At 38.8% G+C, this 26,520-nt stretch overlaps 1 protein-coding gene and 2 non-coding genes across 11 annotated transcripts in view; all 3 read left to right on the plus strand.

Moving 5' to 3' along the window:
* Nucleotides 1–26,520, plus strand: part of PUM1 (pumilio RNA binding family member 1) — a 124,356-nt gene that overhangs the window by 84,749 nt on the left and 13,087 nt on the right. For 5 of the 9 annotated variants that reach the window (XM_068969001.1, XM_068969002.1, XM_068969003.1 and 2 more), the window contains 8 exons: nucleotides 2,922–3,060; nucleotides 4,306–4,449; nucleotides 5,363–5,659; nucleotides 6,734–6,970; nucleotides 17,976–18,243; nucleotides 20,608–20,737; nucleotides 22,579–22,713; nucleotides 25,837–25,974. In XM_068969001.1, the coding sequence (XP_068825102.1) occupies nucleotides 2,922–3,060; nucleotides 4,306–4,449; nucleotides 5,363–5,659; nucleotides 6,734–6,970; nucleotides 17,976–18,243; nucleotides 20,608–20,737; nucleotides 22,579–22,713; nucleotides 25,837–25,974 (1,488 nt within the window). The remainder of the gene's footprint in view (nucleotides 1–2,921; nucleotides 3,061–4,305; nucleotides 4,450–5,362; nucleotides 5,660–6,733; nucleotides 6,971–17,975; nucleotides 18,244–20,607; nucleotides 20,738–22,578; nucleotides 22,714–25,836; nucleotides 25,975–26,520) is intronic. The other 4 variants (XM_068969004.1, XM_068969005.1, XM_068969006.1 and 1 more) reach the window with 3 other exon arrangements.
* On the plus strand, nucleotides 3,177–3,254 carry LOC138077298 (small nucleolar RNA SNORD103/SNORD85). The gene has a single exon (XR_011144746.1). It is a non-coding gene; the product is annotated as a small nucleolar RNA SNORD103/SNORD85 (small nucleolar RNA).
* On the plus strand, nucleotides 23,607–23,691 carry LOC138077296 (small nucleolar RNA SNORD103/SNORD85). Its single transcript, XR_011144744.1, has one exon. It is a non-coding gene; the product is annotated as a small nucleolar RNA SNORD103/SNORD85 (small nucleolar RNA).

Below are 26,520 nucleotides of genomic sequence, written 5' to 3' on the forward strand. Positions count from 1 at the left end.
AATAGCTACTCTTTGTGGAAAGTTGGTACTTATCAGGTGATGATCTTTGTGTTTTAAATGGCTGCCAGATCCTGGATTTGGAAGACTGAAGTAATAGCTATGTTTTCAGATCAGCTCGAATAGACTGAATAAGGAAAATAGTAATAAGTACATCTTACTGAAAGCTTTTTGTTTAAAGCTAAGTGCTCTCTATATAGTTTCTTTCATTCTAATTCTAATAAGTAGATTACGTGACTTCCCAGCATAAGATTGAGGGAATGGAATTTCTGTGCCCAGGGTCACACACGTATTAAATTGTCAAGATTTGAACACAAGTGTGTAAGTTCACAGTTTGTGCTATCTTCTGACCATATTGTGATATCTGGAGTGATAGAAAACCTGAGATCTGGTCTTTGTTCTACCACTAACTGGTTGCAACTAAGGTAAGTTGCATGACGTCTCTGAATATATCCTTAGCTATAAATTGAGCGTGACAGGTGCATTATTTCTGAGTTTTCTGTCACCAACAATAACAGACTCTACTGTGAAAAACTTGTTATTCAAATTATCTTTTGACAAGTATCCATTTTTTCATTCCAGTGTCATTTTTGCCAATTTCTGACTTCAGATGTTTTAGAAAAATATGATTTTCCTGGTGAACTTCTTTGGTTGTAGTCATTGAAATGAGAGGTCATTTTAAAACTTTCAACCTTTTTGGCCTTTGCCTTTTATCAGAAAGCGTTTGTTACCTTCTAGATACGCTAACTCTTTTCCAAATCTAATTGCTGGAGTTGACCTCTTGGCCACTCCATCCTTTTTCTGATTCCTTTTTCATTCTTTTCAAAGATTCTTTTGACACCTGATAAAAATGTTTTTTAAAATTTCAAAATATTTGGTGAAGAAAAAATTCTGGATATTAGGTGAACTCAGGCATGGTGGTAATCTTGGTGGTGGCTTGATGCTGGGTGTTGTATCATGAGAGAAAAGTTTAGAATGCCTTCTGAAGCCTCTAGATGAGGGGAGACTATATAGATGATGATTCTACCAAGTAGGATGAATGATTGTTAGAATATCTCTGTTGAGCATCTGCTTGCTTATTAAATTTTAATGCTGCATTTAAAATCACTACCTTTGAAAAGAAATTAGAATTTAATACTTTTTACATCATGAAAATAGTAAACTGACTCGTAGGATAGCATTTTACAAATAAATAGTCATTTTTGTTGATTTTATTTGATGTGTAAAATGTTAATTGTGAAATTTTACATATTTGTTTCCCAGGCTTGACATTTCTTTATGAAATTAAAATATGAATATTGGGAGCTGACTTAAAAACTTGGGTTTATCATCAAGGGTACCGCATCGATTTCTAGAGAGTTGACTGAAAGATTACACATTGCTCTCTTCATTGTAAAACAGAGCTCGGTGGTCTGGACTACCCCCTTCTTCTGACACCTTGTCCATTTCCCTGTCCTGTGACTTTATACACAGCTTCTAACAAAACATAAGCCTAATTCATTATGCCCTATGAAAAGGATGTTTTCATTTATTTTCCTTCTTCTATTAAAATTAAAAAAAATTTTGAACTATTAGTATTTGCCAAATCTCTGTAAATGCTGTTTACTTTTCCTTTCTGGATTGTTGGTGAGGCATCTCAGTCTTGGCCCAAACTCTTATCTGTGCAACTTCTCTTGAGTCTTCTGTCTATATAGAATGAAGCGTTCCTTCTCTTATAAAGTCCATTAGAGTTCTTTCGGTCACAGATAAATTGCCTAATATTTTGATAGGAATTAACTATTGGTTATTGATTGTTTCCTGGTTACTAGGTTTAGTGCTTTGCAGACATTAATTCTAATACTTCTACAAATTTGCATGATCAGCTGTTACTCTCACTACTTCTGTGGATAAGGAAATGAGAAACTTTTGGTGGATTTAGTGTCTGTACATCTCTTTTTGCCAATATGGACAGTGTCTTTCATTTTAAATACTCATTTAATAAATATTTGATAGTAGTGTTTTTCTGTACACGGGCTCTTGATTACATGTGTAACTTTTATAAATAGCAAAGTGATAATGAAAATGATCTGTTAAGAACTTCACCTTTGAAAACCTTGCAAAATGCATAAACTGGTAATTTTAGCTTTGTTACTCAGTTTTGCATTTTTACTTACTGTCATGTATAGATCTTTTGAAATAGATTCTTAACAATGATTATCAGCATCTTATCTTTCATTAATTAAAGAAAAAGATCCTTTATCACAGTGGCAGAACAGGTATTCTCCACTGAAATGTCAGTGTTCTTGACTGATACTTATATTGATTTAGATTGCTGTCTGTGAAATTTATGAGGAAAAATGATGCCTTCTACAGTCAAATACATTGATTTCATTTTGTTCTCGTATTCCATAAAGAAAATACAACCTTTTTTATTGCTTGTTTTTTTAATTTTTTTTAGTACAGATATTATAACTTGGTGATGTGGGTAAATTACTCCTGTTTATCATATCTAAACCTCTCATCCACTCTAGCATAATTTTTTTCACCCTCTTTTGATTATTATAGGGTTACTGTCTAGCTCCCATTTGTTGGAATAAAAACTCCAAGAAGACAGGAGCTTTGTGTGTCTTGCTCATTGCTTTATCCCTAATACCTGCCAGATGTTAGGCATTAAGTATTTGATTAATGACTGAATTGTAACTTTTAAATGGTTTTAACTCTTATAAAGGTAATATGTTTCTTCAACTAAAAGTGGTAGAATGAAATTTCACTATATGAAATGCTATTAATTGATTTTTTTTAAAATCCTAACATCCATGTCACATAAAGACATTATTGGAAAAATGGTTTACAATCATCAGTTTTTAAAGTTGATTTAACTTAAGCACATGTTGGGTCTTAGATGTTTCCAGTGAAGAAAACGTTGATTTATTTCTGTCTCCCAGGTTCTCCGTGGAGGAGCCAGCCAACGTCCTTTGACCCCAAATCAGAACCAGCAGGGACAGCAAGCCGATCCACTAGTGGCAGCCGCAGCAGTGAACTCTGCCCTTGCATTTGGACAAGGACTGGCTGCAGGCATGCCAGGTGAGGCTGCATTGCTGTCCCTCGTCACTCGAGGGGGAAAAAGTCTGCTTATTGGGGGGAGGTTCAGAGGAGAATGGCAGTACTTTGGACTTGCTTAGGCTTGTCATCATTTGGGGACTGGCGAGGATGACATAACACTTGCCCTCACTTAGACCATAGTTCGTTGATGAGCGCACCTAGTATTCTGAGCCAGTCATAATCTCACATGTTGGAAATATGTGAACCTCCACACATAGCTTAGATTAACCTGTTTTCCTTTGGTGGTAGTCTCTTTTCTCCCTCAGTGTTAAGAATGAAAGGAGTGGCCAGGTTGCATCAGCATCACTCCAAGGCTGATACTTGTGAACAGTATTATTAGGAAGACATTCCTAGTATTCTCTGATCATGTTCCCCTTACATTTCTAGAATTTCTCCCAAACAGTAGAGGTGCTTTGTAGCTGTCTACCTGTGATTGATATGTATGCTGAATACATGTTATTCTTAGCTTACTGTCTCCTTGTCTTATTCTTTGCATGGATTGCCTGTAGTTTGAGGTTTTGCCTTTTAAATAAGTCCTTCTGAGACCTCAGTATAAGTTTATGGATTCTTACTGACCCTGGCATATAGTTAGATCAGCTTATCTATTTATGAATTCACTGAGTAACTTGAACTTAGATCATGCATGTTGTTAGTTACTAAGCATTTATGTTTTATTATGAAGTCAACTGTAATTAATCTTATGGCTCAGTAGCATTTGAAGATACTGTCTCAGAGTATTGAAAGAACCTGTTAATGGAAGCTTGTCTAGAGTTTCCCTGATCACTTACAGTATATTTATATTTAGATTATGTGATATGAATTGTATAGTTAAGAAAACATAAAATAATTGTCAGTGTATGGTTGCTGGTGATAACTGTGGTTAGCACTTTGAAGAGTACAGTTGTTCCCTGTTCCACTAAATTGCCTTTCTAACACTTGGTATATAATAAATTACACTACCCCCTACTGTGCCACGTAGCATGCTACATCTTTCACACTCATTTTTTAATCTTTACAAGAACTTTGTGAGTCAGGTATTATTATTAACCTTATGAGGATACTACCCAGACTCTCAGGGTTATGCTGCTATCTTAAGTGGTCAAGCCAGGATATAAACCTAGGTGTTTCTGTCCCTAGTGCTGAGTTTGTAACTATTTACAGTATGCTGGTGTCCAGGAAACATTTGTTAGCTTCATATATACTTATCTGTCATCTTAATATTCTTAGGTTATCCAGTCTTGGCTCCCGCTGCTTACTATGACCAAACCGGTGCCCTTGTGGTGAATGCAGGAGCGAGGAATGGTCTTGGAGCTCCTGTTCGACTTGTAGCTCCTGCCCCAGTCATCATTAGTTCCTCAGCTGCACAAGCAGGTGAGCTTATGTCTTAGTGGACTCACTCAGATTTAAAAGGGAGAATGGATGATATTCTTAAGCTATGTTGAAAGGTACTTTATTTGACAATTTTCAGAGTAAGAATTCTATCCTGTAATTTTTCAAAGAGAAAGAGTCAGAAGTGGCAAATGACCTTGATAGATTCTGATTCTGTTGACAGTGTGTACCAGCTGGTTAGCAGCAAGGACCTGCTCTACTGTGAGCATAGCAAGTTGGATTACTTACACAAAATGGCACTGTTGGCAGAAGTCCAAGGCTAATTTCACAGAAATTCATATTGTTATTTTAAGACAATTTGGTATTTGTTTGGTTTTTGTTTCTTGCTATGGCGGGGGAGGGCAGCAATAGATTTTTAAGTCTTTATGTATGTCATATATATGTATTGTATTATTATATACATTATAAATTTGGGAACAACAGTGGGGATATCTAGGGGAGAGAAATACGCTTAAGTGTCCTAAGAATTGCAGGGCTTCAGTATGTGATTCTAGAGAAAATGTCCTTAATGTAGGTAATTGTAGAACTTGAAACTTTAGGAAGTAGTTGTATTTGAAATGAGTACTTTTGATACCCATATCTATCTTAAATTATAGGCTCTTTATAAACTGCCCACATAGTGATCTATCTTAAATTATAGACTTTTTATAATCTGCCCACATAGTGAACTTGGCTCCAGTGGTATTTTGAGTTTGAATTGAGAGTAGAAGTAGAAAAATATTAATAGAAGCTTCAGGTGAAGGGATCAAAGACAGATTTGTATAGTTCTTTACAAGATTTGTGTCTGCTTTGAAAAGATATGGCAGCATTAAAAGGTTTTCAAAAGGATAACAATGCAGTTTGGAAATGTGGCCAGTCTCTTTCATAGCCATATGGTTTGCTTTCTTCTACATAGCTGTTGCAGCGGCCGCAGCTTCAGCAAATGGAGCAGCCGGTGGTCTTGCTGGAACAACAAATGGACCATTTCGCCCTTTAGGAACTCAGCAGCCCCAGCCCCAGCCCCAGCAGCAGCCCAGTAACAACCTGGCATCTAGCTCTTTCTACGGCAACAACTCTCTGAGCAGCAATTCACAGAGCAGCTCCCTCTTCTCCCAGGGCTCCGCCCAGCCTGCCAACACATCCTTGGGATTTGGAAGTAGCAGTTCTCTCGGCGCCACCCTGGGATCAGCCCTTGGAGGGTTTGGAACAGCAGGTAGAAATCACACTGATGTGCTGAAACTAAATTTTAATTATTTTTTACAATCTTTATGGAATTACTGACAGTGCATGGAACCCTGGACAAATACCACAGGCAGATCTGGACCGAGTCCCGTGGGAACCCAGCTGTTCCACACGTCTTTGAGATAATGGACTGTTCAAATCAAGTTATACATTTGGGGCCTATTTCAGGTTTACACACACATCGCTACTTATTTATATTCTAAGAGTCCATTTTTTTTTAAGGATTAGAAAATCTGGGGAGATTTCTGCAGGCATTGGGGAGAATGTGGAGGGAAGTATACAAATGTGGATATGAAGAACTGAGGGAGGAGGACTTACCAAAAATCTTAGGGTGGTATACTCCACAACCTGCAGGCCTTAAAGAGTCATGAGTTTTCTCTAGTCTTGAGAAGAATTAAGGTGGATATTATGGAAAAGTGGGAGGAAGGAAAAAAGACTTAAGATATTGTAAATGTTTTAATGGGAGAAAAAAAGCGGGAAAGTAATAAGGAAAGTGATGGAATAATTGCAGTGTTTGTAAGACAGTGTGATCAAAACAGAGGGGTTTATTTGAGAGACAGTATCTTAAATTGGAATTGGGGGCTAGTATCTGTTGATTGAACCCTTTGAGAAAGCAGGCTTTTTCATGTAAGTCTTGTGTAGTGGGGCAATACCCCCTTCACAAATCTTTTTTCTACTCCATTTTTCTACCAGAACCTTTGGGTTGATGAAAGGCATTCTTTCTAGCCCATTTTCTTTCACCTTTCCCATAACTTGTGTGGCCATCAGAGGATTTTAACCCACCCCTACCCCATAATATGAGACACAAAAGGAAGGAGACTTTAACATACGTGTGATGGTTTGAAAAGAACGTTTCATGTTAACAGAGCCATGTCCTCTTTATTACTCTACCTGCCCCTAGAACTGCCACATGAACAGTTAGGCTGTCTCTGCTGACAAATTGCGGTGGTAAGGAGTCTGGATCAAAGTGTTAGGAACAGGTCACTGGGCTTGTTCTTCGAAGAACAGGCCTGTTCTTATCTGCATTGTTTTAATTCCATTTTAGTTGCAAACTCCAACACTGGCAGTGGCTCCCGCCGTGACTCCCTGACTGGCAGCAGTGACCTTTATAAGAGGACATCGAGCAGCTTGACCCCCATTGGACACAGTTTTTATAACGGCCTTAGCTTTTCCTCCTCTCCTGGACCCGTGGGCATGCCTCTCCCTAGTCAGGGACCAGGACATTCACAGACACCACCTCCTTCCCTCTCTTCACATGGATCCTCTTCAAGCTTAAACCTGGGTAAGAACCATTACTCTACACCACCTTGAACTCTAGAAATCTCTTGCCACTGATGACATTAGAAGTACTTTGCGTAAGCAAAGGACGATCCCTTCATCCTAGAGGTGTCCTGGGTGTTCTGTGCCTTCCTAAAGTGCCTCATGTTGTTTAGGCTGTACCTAGGCAGCACAGCAGTGTGGGATTTATCCAGGTTTGGGTGCATCCCGTGTATATCCACTTCAGCTTTAGTATGAACATCTCTGGCTGTTCTTTGGCTGCATGTGAGAATCTTTCAGTGTAAACAGTACAGATTCCTTTAAGCTGGAAAATAGAGACAAAGAGTGTATTAACTTAGTAACACTACTGAAACAGAACCACAGTTAATATTTAGCCTTGTTTTTCAGATTCCCTTCCCTCCCCTGTGTATATGTTTAATATCTTACTTTCTCACATAAAGCATTTTGTTTTAAAAATTTCATCAGATTCTTTAAAAAATATTTCTATATACATTCTTAAACTACACAGGATGCTAATGAGTATAGATCCTTCCCAATTGTATGTTTAGCTTATTTTGTATATGGAGTTTAAAAAAATGTTACCATCTGGATCCTGGAAAATGACGAGGGAAAAGAGGCTGCTAAGCAGCCAGCTTTAAGAATGAAAAGAAACTTATTTTAACAATTTGGGTGGCAAAGTTTTAAATCTTTCAAGATGGAAGATGGTACACACACTCCCTCTAGTTTTTTATTAAGTTTGTATTTTGAAGTGCTGAGTTGTTTTTTAGATGGAGAAAGTTGAGGCATAGAAGTGTGGTGACCATATAATTCATGCTGCAATCCAGGACACTTAAGGGAGCTAATGGGGGTGTTGTTAATAATCATCTGTGATGACAGGCCTGAATCAGGACTGTCCTGGGAAATAGCATTTTGCTAGAGGATTCTGATTTGTAAATCTTCTATTTATTATTGTTTTAAGTTAAAGCTTTTATTTTTTAGAGCAGTTTTAGGCTCATAATAAAATTGAGGGGAGAACATAGAGATTTCCCTTGTACTCTCTGACCTGCACATTTATAGCTTCTCCTATTATCACTGTCCCCCACCAGAGTGGTACCTTTGTTACAGTTGATAGACCTACGTTGGCATATCATTATCATCCAAAGTCCATAGTTTACATGGATCTTTTCGTTTGTTTGTTTCTTTTTTTCTTTCTTTGTTTTTGACCAGAAAGATTATGGACTCAGAAATGAGGACTGATTAAAAACGATCAGTCCTGTTTTATTTGGAAAGACAAAGACTGAAAAATGATTATAAAAATTAAAAGTCTTAAAGGGGATAGGATAATATAGTTATTATTCTAGAACTAAGAGTGCTCTCTGAGTTTGAGAAATGAGTTCTAAGGCAAAACTATGTATGTCTGTCTGTACATAGACATATGAGAGTGTGTGTGTGTGTATCTTGAGGTTTTACATGATAAGAACTATAGTTATGAAACTGTCTCATGTTATATATGGACATCACTTTAGAGAAGTTTTAGGGATGTTACAGATTGCCAGGTCCATATTGGATAAATAAGGAATAGGGTATATTGTACAACAGTGTCTCTCTGTGACAGGAGGCCTGGCTTTAAAGAATGAGGGTTAATGTAAACTTACAAGGAGGAGATGAAAGCCCCAGCTTAGTATGTAGATGAAAGGCATTAACATTTATTGAATAGTTATTACCAGCTACTGTTAACAGTTTTGGGTGCTGTACATACCATTCTGGAAGATATGGTATTATGCCTATGATACAGATGTGAGGAAACTGAATTAAATCTTGCTTAGGTCTTCTCATATCTGAACAGACTCCAAAGCAGCATCAGGGTATATCTTATCATATAATGTGCCCAGAATATCTTTTAAACCAGTGCATTATCAGGGTCAGAACTCTTATCCTTTAATTCCTTGGTTTAAACATTTTAACTGTATCAGCATATACTTAACAGTAAACAAATGAAATCTACAAAAAGTTTTTTTTGTAAACAGCCAGATAGTAGATATCTTAGGCTTGTCAGTCAGTCTCGTAGTCAATATTCAACTCTGGTATAGAAGCACAGAAGTAGCCACAGACAAAATGTAAATAAATGTGCAGCTATCTTTCAATAAAACTTCATTTACAAAAATAGGTGGCAGGCCAGATTTGTCCTGTGGACTGTATCAGCCTCTGAACTAAATGCTATGGCTCTAGGTGTTTGAAAATGGAGCTGGAAACATTACTTGCATGCGTGGTGCCTTTCCTCTTTCCAATATATCAGCAATTTAGTAAAATACATCATTCTCCTTAATTTATGATTTCCCTATGAAGAAGGAACGAACTGTTGCTGTGAGTTATTTCTTATTTTAATGACTCTTGCTGTCTGCCTAGTTTTATTTTTTACATAACCTTCCCTTTAAAAATATTTTACTTTGTATAAGCATTTTAGATGTATGTATTTCCATTGGACTGCCTTTGTTGCATGTGCAATGTTTAATGATACATGCCACTCTTGAGGAATTTTGTGTCTTGATTGGTGGTGCTTTGCCTCACCTCAGTCTATTTCCTTGAGAAAAAGGTTCTTGTATGCTTTAGTTTTAACCACTACGAAATGATCACCACAAGGAGTCTGTTTACCATCTGTCACCAAGGAAACGTAACATTTTTTTACCAAATATATATTGGGCCATTCCTAATGTAGTTTTTACTATTAATACTATACTGCTGCCACCAACTATCAGTTCTCAGGTCACTAACAACCATAGTAAGTAAGCATTCATTCATTGTGTTAAGTACTCAGATGACTCTATACAGGGAAACTTAAACTCAGCATGGTTTAATGACTTTTGTGATACCCCATAGCTACAAGTGTTTGAATGCACACTCCAGCTTGTATCTCTGTTATCCCAGCGTGGCTTTCCTCTCAGTGTTATCGTATATTTTCACACTTCCTCCCAATAGACAGACATGTGTTAATGATACTCTGAAAAAACATCACTGCCTGCAATAATTATATTCCTCCTTATTTATTCAACATTCACGTACCTACTATAGATTCTTCATTGTTTTTTTCCACACCTGTTTTAAAGATCAGATTTCTATTTTTAAAAACAATTTATTTTAAAAAATATCTGTTAATTTATTTGGCTGTTCTGGATTTTAGTTGTGGCACGCAGGATCTCCTATCTTTGATGTGGCATGGGGATTCTTTAATTGCTGCACATAGGATCTAGTTCCCTGACGTCCCCTGCAATTGGAATCGTGGAGTCTTAGCCACTGTACCACCAGGGTAGTCCCAGAAAAACAGCTTTATTGAGTTGTATATTGCATATTTTGAAATCCACTCCTTTCAAGCATACAATTCAATTATTTTTAGTAACTTTCTATATTGTGCAATCTTTAGCATAAATCAAGTTGGTAATATTTTCATCCCTTCTGTAAGATTTTTCTTAGTCATTTATGTTAATCCCCATTCACACCCTTGAATATGTGTGTGCGCTAAGTCACTTCAGTCATGTCTGACTCTTCGTGACCCTATTTTAGCCCACCAACCTCCTCTGTTCATGAGATTCTCTAGGCAAGAATACTGGAGTGGGTTGCCAAGCCTCTTCCAGGTGATTTTCCCGACCTAAGGATCCAACTCTCGTCTCCTATGACTCCTGCATTGCAGGTGGATTGTATACTGCTGAGCCAGCAGGGAAGCCCATTCACACCCTTAGCTCCAGTCAAACACTGATGTACTTTCTGTTGTGTTCTTTTTTTGCATGTGGGGGTGGATATGTGTGTGCTTCAAGCCTTAGGGATTCTTAGTTACCCTACCCGGAATGGAACCCAGTGCCCTCTGCAGTGAAAGTGCAGAGCCCTAACCACTGGACTGCCAGGGAATTTCCTACTTCCTGTTTTTAAATTTGTCTTTTCTGAACATTTGATATAAATGAAACCATACAGTATGTGACCTTTTGCTTGGCTTCTTTTTTTTTTTTCCTTCTTCAGAGGTTTTTGAGATTTTATTCATGATAGAGTATGTGTCAGTAGTTTATCCCCCCCTTTTTTTTTTGGCTGAATTATCCTGTTTTCTGGATAATGCTACATTTTTGTCTAACTTTTCACAATTGAAGGGTGTTTGTTGTTTACAGTTTTTGGCTATTAGATGTTTTCCTATAGAAACATGTTTTCACTTCTCTAGAAGTAGAATTGCTGAATGTAAAAGTTTTATGTCAAACTTGGGAGAAATTCAAACTTTGTCAGTTTCATCATTTACATTCCCACCAGCAGTGTTATGAGGATTCCAATTTCTCTACATCCTTGCCAACATTTGTTCTTATTTTTCTTACATAACATTGCCATTCTAGTGGGCATGAAATAGTTATGTCATTGTGGTTTTAATTTGCATTTCCCTAATGACAGTAATGCATAGCATCTTACCATTCGTGGATCTTTGGTGAAATGTCCACTCATTTTTTGGGCCCAGTTTTGGGTGTGCATTGTTTGTCTTATTCCATGGAATTGTAAGGGTTCTTTGTATATTCTGGATGTTTGCTAATAAGTTGCTTCAGTCGTGTTCAGCTCTTTGTGACACTGTGGACCCACCAGGTCTTCTGTCCATGGGATTTTCCAGGCAAGAATACTGGAGTGGGTTGCCTTGCCCTGCTTCAGGGGATCTCTCCAACCCAGGGACTGAACACACATCTCTTAGGTCTCCTGCATTGGCAGGCAGACTCTTCACCACTGCACCACCTGAGAAGCCCTGTATTCTGGAATCAAGTCCTTTATCAGACTTTATGTATATGTGTTTTGCATATACATAGTTTCTGATCTTTTGCTTGTCTTTTTCTTTTTAAATGGTTGTTTTTGAAGTGTAGTAACTTTAAAGTTTTTAAAAATAGTTTTAATTTCGATGAGGTCCAGTTTGTCATGCTTTATGGTATACAAATCTTTGCCTAACTCAGGGTCTTAAAGAGGTTCTCTTATGTTTTGTTCTAAAATTTTTGGGTTTTTTTTAGCTCTTAAAGTCTTTGGTCCATTTTGAGTTAATTTTGTGTATTGCACAAGGTAGGTGATTGTTCATCTTTTTGCGTGCACTGTTTTTCCCAAGTTTTGAAATTTTTAGCGTGCAGGTCTTTACATGCTTTTTGTTAAACTAGATCTAGTATATTTTATTTTTTTAATGCTATTGTGAATAGAATTCTAGTTTTATTTTGAATTGTCCATTGCTTGCAAGCATTTAGTTTTATTATCACGGTAGAATTCCTAATCCTTTAAGAAAAACAAAGATCAAACAAAATAATTTTCTCTGGCCCTGCCTGAATTGCAGTTGATGTTTCCAGTTTATTGTTCAGTAACCTGTAGTAATGGTGTTGAAGAAGACTCTTGAGACTCCCTTGGACTGCAAGGAGATCCAACCAGTCCATCCTAAAGGAGATCAGTCCTGGTTGTTCTTTGGAGGGAACAATGCTGAAGCTGAAACTCCAGTACTTTGGCCACCTCATGAGAAGAGTTGACTTATTGGAAAAGACCCTGATGCTGGGAGAGATTGGGGGCAGGAGGAGAAGGGGATGACAGAGGATGAGATGGCTGGATGGCATCACCGACTTGATGGACATGAGTTTGGGTGAATTCTGGGAGTTGGTGATGGACAGGGAGGCCTGGTGTGCTATGATTCATGGGGTCACAAAGAGTTGGACACGACTGAGCGACTGAACTTAACGGAACTGAACCTGTAGTAATCTCAGATTGTTTACTAGTCATGTGTGCCTCCTGTTCTAAATGGAAATGTAGCATTTTGTGATTGATTACCTAGTTCTCTGAAGTGACTTGTCATCTGTAAAACTAACCGAGTGAAAGTTAACATAGTTTGGATTCAGCATTGTGCACTAAAGACAATTATTCTTAGGCTTACTTTCATGAAGGGTTGCTTGGTTATGGTATTAAGGAGTGGTTTGAGGAAAACTACTTTATAAACATTTTTGTGTGAGCAGCACTGCCTCTGCCTGTGTTAAATTCAGAACCAGATGTTGAGCGCCTTGGGAAGTTTTCTGTAAAAGGCAAAGAAAGCAGGGTTTTGCCCCTTAGTCATCTACTAAATCTCTTGAGTATAGAAAACAAAACCAGATGAATGAAAACATTCCACGTAGCAAGAGGATGGGATCCTAGATGGCTGGAATACTAGAAAACCCTTTGGATAAAGTAACTAAAGCACTTCTTAATTTAGCATGGTACTTTTAATCTGTATGTGTGTATTTTTAAAGTTAGTTTCTTGTAGACAGCATATGTTGAATTGCATTTTTTGACCCACTCTGACAGTCTCTTTATTTGGTACATTTAGACCATTGACAAAGGGATTATTGATATCGTTGGATTAATGTTTACTATATTTGTTGTTTTCTATTTTTTGTTTCTATGTTTGTCTTTCATTCTTTTTCTGCCATTTGTGGGTTTTAAAAAATTATTTATTTGGCTGCATGGAATCTTTAGTTGTGGCATGTGGGATCTAGTTCCCTGACTAGGGGTCGAATCCAAGCACCCTGCATTGGGAGTGTGGAATCTTAGCCACTGGACCACCAGGAAGTCCCTGCCTCTTGTGGTTTTAATTGAGCATTTTTTATGATTCCATTTTATTTCCTTTCTTAGCCTGTCAGTTAGACTACTTCTCCCCCCCCACCCCCCCGCCAAGTTTTTCAGTGGTTTGACTAGGATCATTATACATTTACAGTTAACTAAGGTCCACTTTCAAATATGGCCATAAAAGGACTTTATAATCACAGAATAATCTTAACCTTTATCTGCTATCCCTTGTGTAATTACTGTCATTCATTTCAGCTGTATAAAAAGCATATGTGTGTATATGTATGTATATGATGTAGACATAAGCATGCATAATCGAATACATTGTTGCTGTTATTGGAGCAAACTATTGTCTGTCAGATCAGTTAAGAATAAGAGAAATTTTTCTTTTACTTATTCTTTTTTTGAGGTTCTTCCTTTCTTTATATGGATCAGTTTGTGGCCTGTGTTATTTATACTTCTTTCTGAAGAATGCTTTTGACATTTTTTGCAAGGCACATCTGTTGGCAACAAATTCCATCAATTTTTGTGTGCTGAGAAAGTCTTTATTTCTCCTTCACTTGTGAAGGATAATTTTGCAGGATACGGAATTCTAGGTTGGTGGGTTTCTTTCATTCAAAACTTACGCTCTTCTCTTGCTTGCATGCTTTTTGAGGAGAAGTCAGATGTAATTCTTTCCTTTGCTTCTATGTAAGTAAGACTTTTTTCTTCTTGTGGCTTCTTTCAGTATTTTTTCTTTGGTTTTATGTCATTTGAAAATGATAGTTGGGAGGTATAATTTTTTGCTTTCTTTTCCTGCTTGGTGTTCCCTGTGCTTCCTGGATCTGCAGTTTGGTGTCTGACATTGATTTAGATAATCCTTAGTCATTATTGATTCAGATATTCCCTCTGTTCCTTTCTCTCTTTCTTCTCCTTCTGATATCCTAACTATGTGTATGTTCCAGTTTTTATAGTTTCCCCACAATCCTTGGATATTCTGTTCATTTTGACGATTCTATTGATAGATCCTCTAGCTTAGAGATTGTTTCTTCATCTGTAGTCAGTTTGGTAATAAACCCATCAAAGGTGTTCTTCATTTCGGTTACAATACTTTTTATCTCTGGCATTTCTTTTTGGTTCTTTCTCAGGATTTCCATCTCTCTGCTTACATTGCCCATCTCTTCCTGCATGCTGTATATTTTAGGGCCCTTAGCATATTAATCGTAATTGTTTTAAATTCCCATTCTGAAAATTTCGGTATCCTTGTCATATATGTTTCTGATGTGTGCCCTTACTCTTCAGATTTTTTTTTTTTTTTGCCTTTTGCTATGCCTTGATAGCCATGCCTGATATATCAAGCGAAAGGAAATGCCATAAGTAGGTTTTTAGTAATGTGATGGTGAAGTGTGAGGGAAGGGAGAGTGTTCTGTAGACTTAAAATTAGGTCTCACTGTGTTAGTGAGCCTGTATCTCTGGACCATCAACTTCACAAATGTTTCTTAGTATTTTTCTTCTCCCTTTGTTGAGACAGGATAGTTTGGGTAGGCTAGAGTTGCGTATTTCAACACTTGATAGTTTGGTGGTTACAGTTCTTGATTTCCTAGTCTGGTACTGGTTTGGGCAGTGTGTCTGTTTGAGTCCGTGGTCAGGTTAGCCGTGATGACCTGTATGTCTGTCTTTCTGATCTTGGCAGCAGTGGTTTTCTCTATTTTCATCTCTTTTATGGATCCAAGAAGAATTTTTGATTTTTCAGACTGTTAGTTTTTTGCTTGTTGTTAGGGTGAAGTGGTGACTTCCGCATTCCTTACATGTGAAGCAGGAAACCTACATATAGACAAAACATTTAAGCTGTTGATCTCTGTGGAAGTGTCATAGGACACAGCTCTATGAAATCCACCACCATCAAAATATTACTGAAAACTTTGTGGAATCGTTAGGAGGCTCCCTTAGAGGGCCTGAATGAAATGTTCTTTTTAAAACAGGTGTTAAACACTCTCAGAGGCCACCTCCAAGGGATGAAAGTTTGGGCATAAGTGCATGTAGGTGTGTAAACCATAGTGAACTAGAAAAATACCTTTATGTATCTATAAAGAAACTGCAGTCAACAAGTAATGATGGTCTACTCTTTGCCAGATACCTTTTCAAAAACAACAGGAAACCACATTTTTTAAGCAGAAATTTTAACCATTGGCTTAATGTTTAAAGAAAATTATTTGGCCTGAGCAGAATATTCCTATTAACTGTTGGTTTGCCATTTATAATATAGCACCTACAGAAACTTTTTTTTCAGATTTGTATACTTCCCTTCTCAATAATAACAGCTGTGTGTGTGCTTGTGTATCCCGTCTGGCATCCAAGGATACCAGAGCCAAAAATCAAAACTTCAGGGCAGATGTGTAAATCTGCCCATTATTCACTCCAACCCTTTATGTTATGGATTAGTCAGTATGCTCTTAGCCACAGTAGCAGAAAATCCAGCTGATAATGGCTTAAACAATAAGTGCATTTGCTGGCCTGTGTAACTGAAGTAGAGAAATAGGGCAGTGCTCAGAGTTGGTTCCCGCAATTCAGCCTTGAAACCAAGGATCTGGCTTCCTTCCATGTTAATTTGGATGTTTCTCATGCCTTTTAGGAGTTTGGTTGTTTTTTTGTTGATTTGTTACTTTTCACTGAGTGCCTTTGTTAGTGACCAGATTTGTAAAATACCTTTGAGTTGTTTCACAACCTTGTGTATTCATGCCATGCCTCCTTCTTTACCACCTTACTTGGTATTATCACACTCTTCAGTACTGCTGACCTGTCTTATTACTTCCTCTTTGCCTGTTTGTCTCCTTTCTCAGACTAGGGGAAAAAAGAATTATTTTTGAAATGGAATAAAAAGCAGCCATATGTCTACTGTTCTTTTTTCTTACAAGCCTCCTGTCTTCCTTTGCTGAAAGAAATGTTTTCCTTTTGGATTAAGAAATATTGTGAAATTTTGACAAGAATAACAATGTCCTTTAGAAGACGAAAACTGTATATCTATCTGAAAAGGAGTATTGTGTGGTTGGTTGCGAAGCTGTAACTCTAGAGTTAAGAATTCTGTGATAAATTCTGGCCATGGTGAATTTGAGTTTTGTATCTTTGGAGAGGCATTTCATATCTTTGGGCCTTAATTTTCTGATACTTGTACGGGATTTTTAAAACTCCCTTTTCCGTAATGCCAGTAAGAATTTGAAAGAAAGTGGATATGAAATATTGCTAGCATAGAGGCTGACATAGGACAAATGCTCAGTAAGTAGTTTTTATTTAATTACTTAAAAATGTGAGCCATTTCCTTTTGGTTCCACAGTTTTCATTGAGACCCACACCTTTGAAACTGGACCGTAGAATTCTGTGGAGAAATCCAAGCTGAGTGTTCTTTTGTAGCTACCACTGAACTCCAGACCAGACTGTCATAAAAACTCTGTAGTTAACAGGCAGTTCATGTTGGGTGACTTCTCTCATGGTTCCTGGATTGTTATTCATCTGCTCTCTTTGTGGTTTAAATGGTATTTCTTACCTACTTTGCAATGTAGGAATGGGGGAAGAACCAAAAAAAAAGGCTTCACATCCTTTTTATAGTACAATCTAAAGTTAAAACCAGTATCGTAAAAAAAAAACAAAATAGATACTCAATTTTTAAAATTCTGTTTTACCTTTTGATAGGTTTTTCAGTTTTTCCTCTATTTTTTCTGTCTGGGGATTCACAGTGATTATTTCTTTGTCAGCAGTCAAGATGGCAGTGTTAGTGGCCTGAAGGTTGTTGCTACTGTAATTACTTCAGGCTCTGTTCCAGTAGGAGTTAGATGCTGTCCATTCCTGATGAAGAAAGAACTTGAAAGCCTTCCATTTCAAAGTATAGATCCTTTTTTTTTTTTTTCCCCCTATCCCTTATGTCTAATTGTTGGCCTGCATTGCCTTAGTGATTTTCATACTTTTATTTACTGGCAAAATCATGTCTTCAAAACTTTTTTTGGGGGACCCACTATATAAAACAGACTAACCTGGGTACCCCATTTTTCTTTTTTTAAGAAAGGGTTTCAGATGGGAGTGGGGATTATTCACTGATGGCAGGAATCTCCACAGAGATGAGAATGGAAAACCGCTCTCGTCTCTGTGCAGTTTGTCTTTTCTGATCCTGGTTCACACAGCAGGAATGTTCCTCCTCATTTCACTTATTACGAAGGGACTCACTAACCCTTGCTCCGTTATTGCTCCTATCAGTGTTTAATAGCACTCTCCACTCAATTTTTGTGCAAAAGTTTTCTTCCAACTTGGTGAGCTGGCCTTATAAAAATCATGGCACTAATAGAATTGAGTCTTAACACAAAAGCAACAGATTGAAAAGAAATCAGAGGTGATACAAGATTTCATGTATGGGATGCTTTTTCTTCTCTTGAACAAAGTTCCTTAAGAATGAGTCTTGAGTTCTCCTGTTCTGTAACCAACAGGAGGACTCACAAACGGCAGTGGAAGATACATCTCTGCTGCTCCAGGCGCTGAAGCCAAGTACCGCAGCGCAAGCAGTGCCTCCAGCCTCTTCAGCCCCAGCAGCACCCTTTTTTCCTCCTCCCGTTTGCGATATGGAATGTCTGATGTCATGCCCTCTGGCAGGAGCAGGCTTTTGGAAGATTTTCGAAATAACCGATATCCCAATTTACAATTGCGGGAGATTGCTGGGCACATAATGGAGTTTTCCCAAGACCAGCATGGTTCCAGGTGAGGACTTGGCTTTGGCACTTAAGGTAACCGAAATCCTAATGCCTTAAATTCCATGCCTCAGATAAGGTGTACACTAAGGAAATTGCTATAAAATTAATGAAATAAAATTTACCTTTTGGTATACTTCCTATTATTTATTTTAGAGGCTGTAAGAGCCATGAAATACAAAGTGGTTGACAATAGCCATTTAGTAATCTGTGGAAAATTCTTAAAGAGATGGGAATACCAGACCACCTTACCTGCCTCCTTTGAAGCCTGTATGCAGGTCAAGAAGCAACAGTTAGAACCGGACATGGAACAATAGACTGGTTCAGAATTGGGAAAGGAGCACGTCAAGGCTGTATATTGTCACCCTGCTTATTTAACTTAGATGCAGAGTACATCACACAAAATGCCAGGCTGGATGAAGCACAAGCTGGAATCTGGATTGCTGGGAGAAATGTCAGCAACCTCAGATATGCAGATGACACCACCCTTATGGCAGAAAGCAAAGAGGAACTAAAGAGCCTTTTGATGAAAGTGAAAGAAGAGAATGAAAAAGCTGGTTTAGAACTGAGCATTCAAAAAATGAAGATCATGGCATCCAGTCCCATCACTTCATGGCAAATAGATGAGGCAACAATGGAAACAGTGACAGGCTTTATTTTTGGGGGCTCCAAAATCATTGCAGATAGCAGCTGCAGCCATGAAATTAAAAGACACTTGCTCTTTGGAAGAAAAACTATGACAAACCTAGACAGCATATTAAAAAGCAGAGACATTCCTTTCCTAACAAAGGACCCTATAGTCACAGCTATGATTTTTCCAGTAGTCATGTCCAGTAGTCATGTCTGTGAGAATTGGACCATAAAGAAAGTTGAGTGCCAAAGAATTGATGGTTTTGAACTATGGTGTTGGAGAAGACCCTTGAGAGTCCTTCCCTTGGACTACAAGGAGATCAAACCTGTCAATCCTAAAGGAAATCAATCCTGAATATTCATTAAAAAGACTGATGCTGAAACTGAAGTTCCAATACATTGGCCACCTGATACGGAAAGTTTTTAGAAAAGACGCTGATGCTGGGAAAGATTAAAGGCAGGAGAGGAAGGGGACGACAGAGAAGGTGGTTGGATGGCATCACTGACTTGATGGACATGAGTTAGAGCAAGCTTTGGAGATGATGAACGACAGGGAAGGCTGGGCTGCTGCAGTCCATGGGGTCTCAAAGAGTTGGACACAGCTGCGCGACTGAGCCACAATAATCTGGATCACATGCTGAAACAAACCTTTTTACCTTTCTGAAAGATTAGCCTGCTGTTCCTTTGTTCATGGGAACCTCACAGAATGTCTGCAGTTCAAGAAAAACAGAAATACTAACACAAAGACTTGTGTACAATACTTGCTACTTTAATCACTGTTAAGAATCTTTCTCTCCAAGAGACACTGTTCAAATGCAAATTTAGATCCTTAGGCTCAAGAATAAGATGTTGTCACCACTCTGCTTTGTTGTTCCCTTCTGTAGAAGTCAGGGTCTGCACAGAGGTTAGAAAATGCTATTATTTAGCTTTGGTTACTGCTCCCTGTTCCAGTGGACTTCACAGAAAGGGACCTGCGTCTTCAGGAAAAGGCAGTTCTGATGACATCATCCAGCCTTCTCTCTCCCTGTTTCTTTCTCTCTGATGATTCCACTAAAACAACTCCCAAAGAATTTGCCTCCTCTTTAAATTCTACCAGCTTGCTAGTGGGCAAGAATCTTTCATATTTAAATCCTAAAGTCTAGATTAAGAGAAAACATGGTTTTTTAAATAAAGTCTCCTGGGCTAAAAAAGGCGAACTGAGTAGCTGCTACTTTAGAAAGATACTGCACATAGATGGACTACTGTTCCACACCATTAATGAATATGTACTACACATGTACTTCATACGAATGTGTGTTGAAGACTAAAATAGGGACCATGGGCTTTTAAGTTATTGATGTGGGACTGGTTTCTAAGAGAAAACGTCTGGCCAAGGTCTCCTGATGTTGTGCTTCTTGCCTTCACCTTCTTCTCTCTTTTTCTGCCCCACTTTTCATCTCTTCGTCCATCCCACACGGAAATACATGTCCTGTTGTAATGACATATACTGAAACTTAAATATACTTTAAAAGCTTGGTTAAAATAGGGGATACTTCACAGTACAACTTTTTTCCTTTTCAGTAATTCTTCAAGTAAGTGAGCTCAAGTGATTTATTTAAGTAACAGTGGTGTGTGTGTGTATATGCATATGCACACAAATACATATTGCTTCAGAACTGAAAAATTACATAAACTGAGCTAGTCTTTAGATATTTTCCAAGTCTTCCTAAAATGCTGTGATTGCTCTTTTTACTTTGTACTTCAGATTCATTCAGCTGAAACTTGAGCGTGCCACACCAGCCGAACGCCAACTTGTCTTCAATGAAATCCTGCAGGCCGCTTACCAGCTGATGGTGGATGTATTTGGAAATTACGTCATTCAGAAGTTCTTTGAAGTAAGCCTTTGTTCTTTCTGTCTTTTGCCTTTAGAGAATCTCCACAGCATTTTGATTTTCATTAGCTACTTTTAGAATTGCAATTTCATTCCAGTCCTTAAAATGAAGTATGAGTGGTCTTTTTGAAGCACAATTAAATGTTTCTCCAGTTCGTTAGCAGAAGTGCATCGTTTAAATAGCCAAGCAGATAATGCTAGTGTACTTGAGAAACGTGTTTGTAGAACCACTTTCTTCATTTAGCATCCAGCACAATATTTCTGATCGCCAAAATAGTAGCACTGAAAGTGTCATGTTTGGAGGAAAAAATTTGTGTCAGATAATTTTAGGAGGACCGCAATAAAGTTCTGAAAAAGAAATTTAAAAAATGGTTTCCTAGAGAATTATCTTTGAACACCAACTCTAGTGTTTTTCATCATAAACCATAGTCATGAGGATTGATACATGGGTGATCCTTTAGCCTTGATTCCTTATTCCTGTTAATGCGGATAATGTCTACTCTTGTTATCATTGTCTTTGGAAAGGATCAGTGAGATTGTTGGATTAATGTCTGTTTCCTCTTCTAAACTAAAATGTCAGAAAGGCACAGATTTTTTTTTTTAAACTGACCATTGTAGCTGTGATATACTACACAGCTGTGGTATCAATAACCCTATTATAAATCCAGAAAGGAGTGAAACATTGAGATGAAACATTTGGTACAGGGGTAAAACGTGGCAACTCTGCACATTACCTGTCCCTCAACAGGAGAAATTTGTAATCTTCTTACGTCTTATTTTTTTGTTTTTTTGTGAAGAGTTTTAAAAAGTGGCTCACTCACAGTCTGTATCTTCCCAGCTTTTCTCATCATGATCTAAGATCTTTGACTCTGAATTCTCTAGCTGTGGATTAAGGAATCAACCTAAAAATGACTCTTACAATTTTGACTTTCAGATACCTTTTCACTGCCATTTTTGTCACGTATATGTAAAAATATAGAGCTCTCCAACTCCAGAGGTTAATACAGCTAGGCTGGCCAAATGAGCAGTTGATGATAGCAGTACGATTTGGGACAAGCTGGAGAACTTCTCTGACTTAGAGAATGTCCCTGGACTTGAGTTCCCTTGTATGGAAAATGAGTGGGTTGGGCATCCTTAATCATAAAGTCTCTATCAGTCTCGTATGCTATTCAAATGAAAATAAAAAACCAAGGATGGAGAAACATTCTTCTAGGAAGACCTAACACTGTGCAGTCGTACCCCTTGATTTTACCGACTTTCCCCCTGACCCTGTTGACTTGTATAAATAGAGTAGTATAGAGCAGCATATTCAGAAGAGAGTGTGCACGTGTGCTTTGGCTTAAACTTCACAAGGATGAGAGAACTTCAGTTCTTTCATTTCAACTTACAGACTCAGACACCTAGAGTGATGTAGGTTTGCTGCAAGAAATCCTCAGATATCCCTCAGACATTGTCTAAAGCTTTAATAACAAGCTGTGTCTTCCACCTGTACTGTTGTTTTTAGAATAAATGTAAATGCTCTTGTAATCAATGGCATATAGGTATATTTAATAGTATTGATGAGTTAAGGGCATCTTTGAGGAATTGGGTATTTGTTTAGCAGAAACTACTACAGTTGGATATCTAAGAAGTGTTTTTAACATTAAAAAGAGTTCCTCTTAATCAGATTCTGATAAGTACTGCCTTGAAGAAACAAAGGGTTTATAAACAAAAGGTTTAGTTAATCACAGATGACAGGGCTAAAAGAGGTATGCCAGTGGTTGATACAGAATAATGAATGCTTTGCTTTCTCTGGTTTCTTTCTTTCTACCTAAGTAATGGTGTTCACCCACACATTATGTCTAGTTTGGCAGCCTTGAACAGAAGCTGGCTTTGGCTGAGCGGATTCGAGGCCACGTCCTGTCATTGGCATTGCAGATGTATGGCTGCCGTGTTATCCAGAAAGCTCTTGAGTTTATTCCCTCAGACCAGCAGGTAATTGTAAGTTTCCCCTTTGACTTTTCTCTTGGTGTTCGGTGTTTCTTCACGGTGCATGTGGTGAACCTTGTAAATTTGTCAGTCTTTAGTGTTCTCTCAGTTTTCCTTTGGTGCTTGTGGCTGCCTTCTGTGCATGGCAAGCATGAATTGTGCAGTTAATTTTGTAAATTTATAGTGGATCAAGTGTCTTGTGTTAAAACCAGTGGTTTCAAACATGTTTCCTTTTGACCAGAATTAAGTCTCTAGTAGGTGTGATTTTAGAGGTGGGTTTTTCATTTGGCAAGAGGTGAAGAAAGTAAAGTTGTCAATTTCTTGTACCCGAACTGACCCCAACAAACAAAACTTTTTCCAATTTACCTTGTTCTTTACCTTTTCTTCACTTGCACCCTCTTACTCATTCATTCCACCGTTTATTGAACGAGCTCTTGCCTAAGGCAGCACCTGGTCTGGCACACTGACCTGGTGCCCACTGTGTGCCAGTCGCCAGCACACAGATAGCTGAGACTGAGCACTGCCCACAGAGCACACGTAGGGAAGGGTGACGTGAGCGCCTGTGCTCACGCCTTTGAGGGCAGACTTCGTAGGAGGAGAAGTCCAGGCTACAGAGGAGGTAGGAAAAAATGGGACAGAAATCTGAGGTGTTGTGTGCTGTGAGTGGGAGCTGACACAGAAAGCGCATGAAGAGGCTCACGGCCTCAGAGCTGCCATGGAGGAGGTCCAGCCGGCCCCACACAGACCACGGGGCTGGGGAAGCCCAGCCAGCCGCCAGGCGGGTGTGCAGGCCGCACTGTGTCTGCGGGAGGAAGTACCTCGAGCCTCGGGTTCTGCCCGTTGGAGCCCTCAGCCTTTGGGCTCTGAATTCACCCAGCCCTTCTCGAAGGAGGGGGTGACCATGGTCTGGCAGTGATGAGCCACTTGCCCTCTCTGAGAACAGAGTTCGGTAATGAGAATCTTTACTCTGGACTCAAGTTCTGAGCCAGACGAGGCACCCACCACCTCCAGTTCGAAACAGGACACCATGCTGGTGTTGGCGATGGCAGTGGAAGGCTGGGGAGTCCAGAGTGCTTACGCTGTGGGACTGAGATGGGCCTGTCAAGATGCTGGCGAGGGCGGAGGGAATGTAGGTGACACGCAGCGCGCTGGGAGTTCATTCCATCCAGTGCCCAGCACAGGAGGCAGAGCGGTAGGAAGAGGATGCTGTGTGTGAGCGATCAGAAGCAGGGGCGAGGCTGCTAGTTTGTGTTCTCCTAATGTTCAGATCATTATCAGCTTTAATTTTCCCTGGGATGTTCCAGGATAAAAATGCGATGACTGAATCTTTCCTTGTTAATTTTCATGGAACTTTTTCCCCTCTCTTGACCATAATGCCTGCTTACTGAAATCAAGCAGGAAATTTTGATTTCCCAGGTATTTTCCACATCTGTGCCCTCTCCCACGAATATGATACATTGTTGACTTTTTAAAATTTTTACTATATTTTTGTGTTTGTTTTCTGATCCAATGGCTGCATTATAGCAGTTTATATCTCCCTTCTCTTCCCTGTACCCCGACCCCCATTGTTCTTTCTACCCTGTATATTCCTGAGTATCTTTTCCTGATCTGGTTTCTCTGTGATTCCTGTTCTGGGTCTAAACTACCTTTCCCAGTACAAATAACTTAGTGGTTTCCAGATGTAAGTGTATTTTAGGTGAAATAAATTGATCTCCAGTGGAGTTTTTACCTCTTTGGGCTCAAGAACATATTCAGGGAAGCCACTTCCCCTCCATTTTGATTATTAGAACTGTTCCTGTGTTTTATCTTTATATAGGCATCATCCTGTATTTATCATTCTCATAATTATGTTTCATAAGTTACTCTTTTCTGACATTTGATTAGTTGCTTCAGCAAACTGTCCTGAATCTGTTGCTTGTTTAGTCACTGGCAGTGTAGTGTTGAATTTCTTTAATTAGAAAATCTTTTAGTGCTTTACATGCTTAACATCTCAAGGGTTTAAGACAATTGTATTCATAAATGTCACCATCTTAAACTGGTTTGCTGTCTTCTCCCATACCATAAATATAGAGTCAGCACTGTGTAGCTAATATATAGAGATTGTATACAGCAAAGAAATTGGGCAGAAAGTACCAGGGCCCAGCTGTTGTGCATGTATTTAGCTTAAGGAGACCTGAGTCAGCGAGTTTGGGGAGGACATCCAGTAAAAATCCCAATGGGTCTTTTTCGGTACCCGTGTCACCCACACACACATACACACCACATAATGTCTGGTCTTGTCCTGTATTTTCCCTGACTTTGGACACTTTTCATTAACTGAGAGCACTATTCCAGCTGATTATGCAGTCAGTCTGGCCTGGTGGAAAGATCATGTTGGAGTCACAGACTCAGGCTAGAGTTCTGATTCAGTCACTGTCTGTAGTTTTAACCCTTCTCAGACTCAGTATGTTCATATATTCATATATATGGGTGGAGGAGAGGGTGCAGGGTAATATTTAATTGACTAGTCATTTGCTGACATGATCTGTGTTATCTGTGTATCGTCACATGCAGGAGTCAGATTACTTGGGTTTGAACTGGGGCAAGTCCAGGTCTATGCTTTTTAACAAATCAGCTAATTTTTCTGTGCCTTGATTTCCTCATCTGTAATAGTGGCCACTCAGAGGATTGTCAGGCAGATTCATGAGTCAGATCATGTTAAACACTTAGAGGTCTGCCTAGCTAGAGTCAACGCTAGATTAACTACTGTCATTTTTAGTGATGGGTACTTTACAGGGTTGTCATGGTGACAAATGGTGAATTGTATGTGATAGTCTCTAATACAGTATAGCTGATTTGATACTGGCTCCTTTCTATTTGAAGTTGACTGCATTTTTTTGGAACTCCAAGAGGTCTTTTGCCAGTTAGAGAACTTCTCTTAAGCCTGGTGATTGTTACAGAAAATTTGCTATCATGTGGAAAAACTCCAGTCCTCATTTGTTGGCAAGGTTGTCTGAGTGCCACAGCTGAGTTGTCCCACTTTCATTGTCATGGATTCCCTGCTCTGTGCTTTTGTGTTTGGCAAGGAGAATGTTGACTGTCCAGGTTTTTGCTCTCTGTGATTCTGGTGGTGCTTTCTTTCCTTGTCTCAACTAGAATGAAATGGTTCGGGAACTGGATGGCCACGTCCTCAAGTGTGTGAAAGACCAGAATGGCAATCACGTGGTGCAGAAGTGCATCGAATGTGTGCAGCCCCAGTCTCTGCAGTTTATCATCGATGCGTTTAAGGGGCAGGTAAGTGACTTAGTAAAGAAACAAGGGAAACAAATTGATGGGTATTTCCATTGTGAGCAGAGAACACGATGGGAGTGTTCTCAGGGCCTTTTAGTGTATTTTAGACTGCAGTATATAGCAGTCCTCTTCAGTGTTACTAGGTACTAGCTCTGTGCACCTCTAGCTCTTCCCTTAATTGTCCATGGATCTTCTCTCCATCATTAAAGCAGATGTCCGATCAGTCAGGATGAGATAGTATCATCAGAGTTGTTAAGTCTTATATTTGAAGAGTAAGTTTTTTCATTTGGTTAAGTCTTATATTTGAAGAGTAAATTTTTTCATTTGGTTAAGTAAAAAGTTTTTATCATGTTTTAAAATTTAGGTGATGAACAAAACCAGTCTTAGAGGTTATGTGTGACTATATATATCTTTAACAAGGTATGGGACTTCCCTGGTGGTCCGGTGGTGAAGACTCTGCATTTCTAATGCAGGGGTTGACTTATGTCCTACATGTCCACCTCCCCTCCGTTCCCCTGCCCCCAATGTTAAGAAAACACAAAGGTGCTT

The sequence above is a fragment of the Capricornis sumatraensis genome, chromosome 3, assembly GCF_032405125.1.
Source record: "Capricornis sumatraensis isolate serow.1 chromosome 3, serow.2, whole genome shotgun sequence".
Classification (NCBI taxonomy): domain Eukaryota; kingdom Metazoa; phylum Chordata; class Mammalia; order Artiodactyla; family Bovidae; genus Capricornis; species Capricornis sumatraensis.